This window comes from Lipotes vexillifer, unplaced genomic scaffold (genome assembly GCF_000442215.2).
Source record: "Lipotes vexillifer unplaced genomic scaffold, Lipotes_vexillifer_v1.1 scaffold528, whole genome shotgun sequence".
NCBI classification, from domain to species: domain Eukaryota; kingdom Metazoa; phylum Chordata; class Mammalia; order Artiodactyla; family Lipotidae; genus Lipotes; species Lipotes vexillifer.
The window spans coordinates 1,790,710-1,796,604 of record NW_006794582.1 but is presented as its reverse complement, the minus strand read 5'-3'; the positions used below and the strand labels follow the sequence as shown (position 1 = coordinate 1,796,604).

Here is a 5,895-nt window from a genome sequence, read left to right as displayed (position 1 = left end):
GGGGGGGGGGGTGGAGGGTCCCCCTGCCAATGCAGGGGACACAGGTTCGTGCCCCGGTCCAGGAAGATCCCACCTGCCACGGAGAGGCTGGGCCCGTGAGCCATGGCCGCTGAGCCTGTGTGCCCGGAGCCTGTGCTCCGCAACAGGAGAGGCCACAACATTGAGAGGCCCGCATACCGCCAAAAAAAAAAAAAAAAAAAGTCTTCTCTGGCCATCATAGGTTCTATTGCCTTACTTGGGGGTGGTTACACAGGATGGTACAGGATCTCACTGTCTGAAAGACCGGAAAGAAGCAACTTGCTGCTCTACCAGCTTATCTCCTCACATCACAGCTTCCGGAAGGGGTTCTCTCCATCCTCCCTTCCTCCCTCTCTCAGCCTCACCTGGCCTCCAACCTCTTTTTCCTCCTCAACAATGTTTCTCTACTCCTTCCACATATGCACCAGGGAATCCTTAGCTCCCCCACATGGCTTTTATGGCCTTTCAAGACATGTGCATCCTTCACCCCCTCACCTCTACATCCTATCACGGTCCATGTCATCCTTTCTGAACCACTCACCATTCCTGGAATGCCAGATTCTCTCCCACGCTTGCTCCCTTTGCCCCAAACCTCCCTGATTCTCTCACCCCCTGGCCTAGCTGATACCTTTTCCCCCTTCACCTTAGAGTCTAACCTCCTCCCTGAAGCTCCTCCATGCTTCAAGCAGGTTTCATGCCCCTTTATCTGTGACCCCATGATGTTCTGGGGTCCCCCTATAGGAATATTACTCTGTGCCTCGGTCCACACTGCTCCCAGCTCCCTAGCACATAGTAGGTGCTCAAGTAAGGGTTGTCAAATTCATTAACTGGGCTACTTTCATCTGTCACTCAAGGTCAGTCAATGGATAAGGATTTTGATGGATAAGGGTTTGTCCAGGTGAGACCTCAAGGTAAGAGAGGAGGCTGGAGTCTGGAAGGAGTAGAATCTGGTCCTAGTTGGGGGTGGCGAGGAGGAGGTGAGAATGAGCCTGGGGCACGTAAAACTGTATAGGGTGGGAGGGGTTTGATGTGCACACAGACAGCTTCCTGCAGGTGCTGAGACTTGAGCCAAGCTCTAAAGGAAGCGGGTAGGATTTAGAAGCAGCGAACAGCATGTGTGAAGGGACTGATGAAGCAGGAGCACTACACCCACCCTGGACTTTTCCTGTTGGGGTCAAAGGTCACAGACAGGCTGAGTGGAGGGATCGTGGACTCTGCCTCAGGGACAACAGGCTCATTGCAGGGGTCTGGAGCCACTGGTCTAGCCTCCCCTTGGGCAAGTTCCTTCACACGGGTTGCATAGAACCTCAGTGAAGCAATTCCTCCCCCTTGGGGAGGCCCCAAACTTTAAAGTGAAATAGAGTCTCTGACTCCTCATCAGTTATTGCCTCTCTCTCTTCCCTTTCTGCTTTTTCTCTCTACCTGTTTCTCTCCATATCTCTTTCTGTCTCTCCCCTGGGGCCTTCAAAGTCTGCTTCAGATGCAGTTTTAAGATTATAGAAGTAAAACCACAGTGGTGTGCTGGAGCCACATATTAGAGGCTTGCAAGAGCCAGTTGTGTACCTCTCTTCCCAACTCAGAGGCCTGCAATCAGCCGCTGTGGGAGTATTTACACCATGGGAATCAGCAAATGCTACAAATTAGGGTTCTTTTCCCCCAAAGAACAGTTACCAGAACATCTTTTCTGCCCAAACCCTTCCCAAGATCTAGCATGCATTTAAGCAACAGCTGTTCACTGAGCACCGACTGAATGCCAGCACAGTGGAAAACGAGCCTGCTGTGATGTGTGAGGCTCCGTTAGGCAAATTAGGAAAAGTGCCCCTTCCTCTGGGCAGATGCAGCCCAGTGCCAGGGCCCACGGGTTGGCAAGTGGACTGTGGGCTGGATTCCACTCCCCACTCACCCCCTTGGTCAGGCACCCTTGTACAGGACACAACCTACATACCTAAGTGGAGCCCCTGGCTGGGTGGACTAACTCCTGGTCTCCCCTAGAGGCACTCACATAGCCTCATGCAGGAGAAGACACAAAATTAATTACAGCACAGTGTGGAAGGGGCAGTAAACGTGTATGCCAAGTGCTGTGAGAGCACGGCAAAAGGAACAACTCACCAGTGACTATCAGGGAGGGCTTTCTGGGGGAGGTGACATAATTTAGCAGTGAGTTCCAGGGCAGGAGAGATCAGTTTTAACCCTGGATCACCTCATGATGCCCAGCCTTGCTCTGGGCATGTGTTGGACCCTCAGTTACTCACTGTTTCCTCCACTGACACACACTGTCCTTCAGAATGTGGGTTGTTCTACTAGATAACTGAGTAGACTCAAAAAAGATTAGTGTTGTAAAAGAAAAAATAAAGCAGGGGGACTGTTCTATATCCAAGAGAATAAAGATAAATGGCACCTGAATATAGTATGCAATCGTTAATTGGATTTCCCTTCAAAAAAAAAAACAGTAGGGGGCTTCCCGGGTAGCGCAGTGGTTGGGAATCCACCTGCCAATGCAGGGGACGTGGGTTTGCGCCATGGTCCGGGAAGATCCCACATGCTACGGAGCAACTGAGCCTGTACGCCACAACTACTGAGCCCGTGCTCTAGAGCCCGTGAGCCACAACTACTGAGCCCGCATGCCACAACTACTAAAGCCCGCACGCCTAGAGCCCGTGCTCCGCAACAAGAGAAGCCACCGCAATGAGAAGCCCGCACACCGGAACGAAAGAGTAGCCCCCACTCACCGCAACTAGAGAAAGCCTGCGCACAGCAACGAAGATCCAATGCAGCCAAAAATAAATAAATAAATAAAATTTAAAAACCCCCAAAACACAGTAGGAATAAGGGACATTTGGGGGGCAACTGGGGAAATTTGAATATGGACTTTATATTAGATGATATTCACTGAGCAATGTGGAATTTCTTAGGTGTGGTACAAGTGTTGTGACCACGTAGAAGAATCTCTTTGTCTTTAAGGGATCCATGCTGAAGTGTATAATGTCTGCATTTCACTTTCAAATGGTTCTGAGTAAATACATAAGCAAATGAACAGGAAGTAAGTGTGGGTGGGAGGGGGAGAGTAAATGGGGCAAATTGTTAGCCATCTGTCCAATAGCATTCATTGAACTATTTGCTCAATTCCTTTGCATATTTGAAAGATTTCTTAATAAAAGGCAGGGGAGATAGGAATTCCCTGGCGGTCCAGTAGTTAGGACTTCATGCTCTCACTGCCAGGGCCCAGGTTTAATCCCTGGTCGGGGAACTGACATCCCGCAAGCCATGGTTTGGCCAAAAAAACAAAAACAAAAAAAAAACACCGGTGGGGGTGGAAGCCAAGAATGAGATTCCAGGGGTTAGAATAGAGAATTTCCTCCACAAATCTAACTGTCCTTCTGCTAGTATCTCCCACTCCCCCATCACCCTCCATGTTGCCCCTGGAAACAATGATGAGATACACACCCCTCCTTGGGGTGCATCTGTCCACACCCAGAGGTCAACATCCATCCTCACTCACCATCCCCCTAAGAGGGGAGCTCCCTCCGTCCATGACCCCACAACCCTCCAATGGACTGGGCCTTGTGCCTTGTGTACTGTAATCAAAGAAACACTCACTGAGTGTCAGTACCAGAAGAGAGTCCAACCCACCCTCTTGACCCATAAATGTGGAAAAAGTGGCCAAGAGAGGCAGTGACTTCTAGTCCCGTTGCTTTAGAGTCAGACAGACTCTGCCTCCTGAGCCCTGCCGCTCACTGGCTGTGTGACCTTGGGCAAGTCACATAACATCCCTGTGCCTTAGTCTCCTCACTGGAACATGAGACTAATATCTACCACATGGGGTTGTTGTGAAGATGAGAGGAGACAATTGAAGTGGAAACACCACTTCCCATTCCCAGCAGAGCCCACCTCCCTTCTGACTTTACTTACTTTCTTTTTTAAAAAAATTAATTTACTTATTTATTTTTGATTGGGGATCTTAGTTCCCCGACCAAGGATTGAACCCATGCCCCGTGCAGTGCAAACACAAATTCTTAACCACTGGACCACCAGGGAAGTCCCCTGGCCTTATTTTCTCTTAGTGCTTGTCCCCTTCCCAGAATAGAGTATTTTTATTCATTTACTTGGTAAAATTTGCGTCTCCTCTTACTGAAACAGAAGCCTCATGTGAGTAAGGAATTTACTCTTTTATTCACTGCTCTATCCCAAATGCCTAGAACAGTGCCTCCCTCGCATACAGTTGGCACTTAGCAAATATTTGTTGAATATATAATCCATGTAAAGCACTCACAGCTATGTCCCGAAAACAGCAACCACTGGGTAAAGTTAGCCATGACAATTGTGGTGACAACATGGATGAGAGTGAAATTCCATTTGAGTCTCATAAAAGTTGGGTGCTGTGCAGATATGATTTATCCCCACACAGCAGATGAGGAAACTCAGGGAGGTAGGCTCCGAAAGGCAGAGACCTGCCCAAGCCATGATGTCAGAAGCAAATCTGGCACCAGATCCACTCTCCTGGTTTGTCATGGGACAGACTTGCCCCAAGACCACTTCTTGGAGAGGTACCTCCTCGGCGGACAGGAGGCCCCTCTGTGGGTCACAGACGCCTGACAGAGCAGCCATGATGGGACAGGGCTTTGGAACAGGGCAGAGTGGGCAGGCTTTGCTCGGGTCATGAGACTTGGGAACTCAAGTTCCATGTGTACTTCTGTTGACAGAGATAACACACACATGAGGCAGCAAAATAAGATTCCCAGTGCGGAAGCTTCTAGAACTGAAGTGCTGTGGGAAGAGTCTACTGTGATGTGGGTGTCACATCACTGAGTCTGTCAGGCTCCTACAAGTGAAGGGAGTTAGAATCCCGAAATAGATTCCCTGCGACCGCATCGCAGGACATGGGATGCTCTTGACATCGCTGTCTGGGAGTTCCTAGTCAAGCTGCACCCTATTTCCATCAGTCCCCTGGCACTTTGTCAGAAAGCAGCACTTCCTGGACACCTTGCCAGTCCCCACTATGCCAAAGGCCTCAGCATCAGCCCTCTGAGTCTGTCAATCCTTCTCTCCCTAGAGGGTACTTGGTGGCCCCCTCCTTGCCTGTCAGGAGGCCTAGGGCAGAAAGGCAGCAGGTGACCTACCGCCAGTTCTGTCTCAACACACCTGTCACCATCAGTCAGGGACAGTGGACTGCCCCCTCACGGCTTTGCAACGTGCACCTAAAAACAGTCTATGCCTCCATCATGGCCAGGTATGGCCACTCAGAGACAATGGGGACGTCCTTCAGTCAGTCCTCACGTGTGTACGTGTGTGTGCACACATATATGCGCACACACACACACACACACACACACACACACACACACACACACACCCCTCCCTCACGGTCAACTCTCACAGTCAGACAGGACACCCCTCACGGCTGCTGGCGTCTACGAAGGTCCCTGCCCTCTCAGAGTCACTCAGAACAACACCTTCAGAGTCAGCCAGCAGGGGCAGCCCTCCTTCAGAGGCCCCTCCTCTGCCATATTCCCCTTATTATTATTTCTTTTTTTGGCCAAGTGCTGTGTCTTGTGGGATCTTAGTTTCCCAACCAGGGATCGAACCCAGACTCCCAGCAGCAGAAGCGCAGAGTCCTAATCACTGGACCGCCAGGGAAGTCCCCACATTCCCCTTATTGATCATCATTACCTCATACTTGTAACGGTGGGAAACCTCATCCTGGCCAGGAGCACACATACATACACGCACCCCCAGCACTACTACCTCTCCCCACTTCCTCGCCCAAGAAATCATATAAAGCTTGAGGCCAGACTTGAGGGCAAATGAATCCTGCTCCCAGGCATCCTAGAAATCAGCTCCCCACTGTAGGATTCGGTTCAGCCAGCAGGCACCACAGGC

General features: G+C 50.4%; 1 protein-coding gene across 1 annotated transcript in view; it reads right to left on the bottom strand.

Moving 5' to 3' along the window:
* Positions 1-4,623, bottom strand: part of RAB44 (RAB44, member RAS oncogene family) — a 31,167-nt gene extending 26,544 nt beyond the window's left edge. The window contains exon 1 of the mRNA XM_007467296.1: positions 4,567-4,623. Within this exon, the coding sequence (XP_007467358.1) occupies positions 4,567-4,623 (57 nt within the window). The remainder of the gene's footprint in view (positions 1-4,566) is intronic.
* Positions 4,624-5,895: the final 1,272 nt, after the last annotated feature.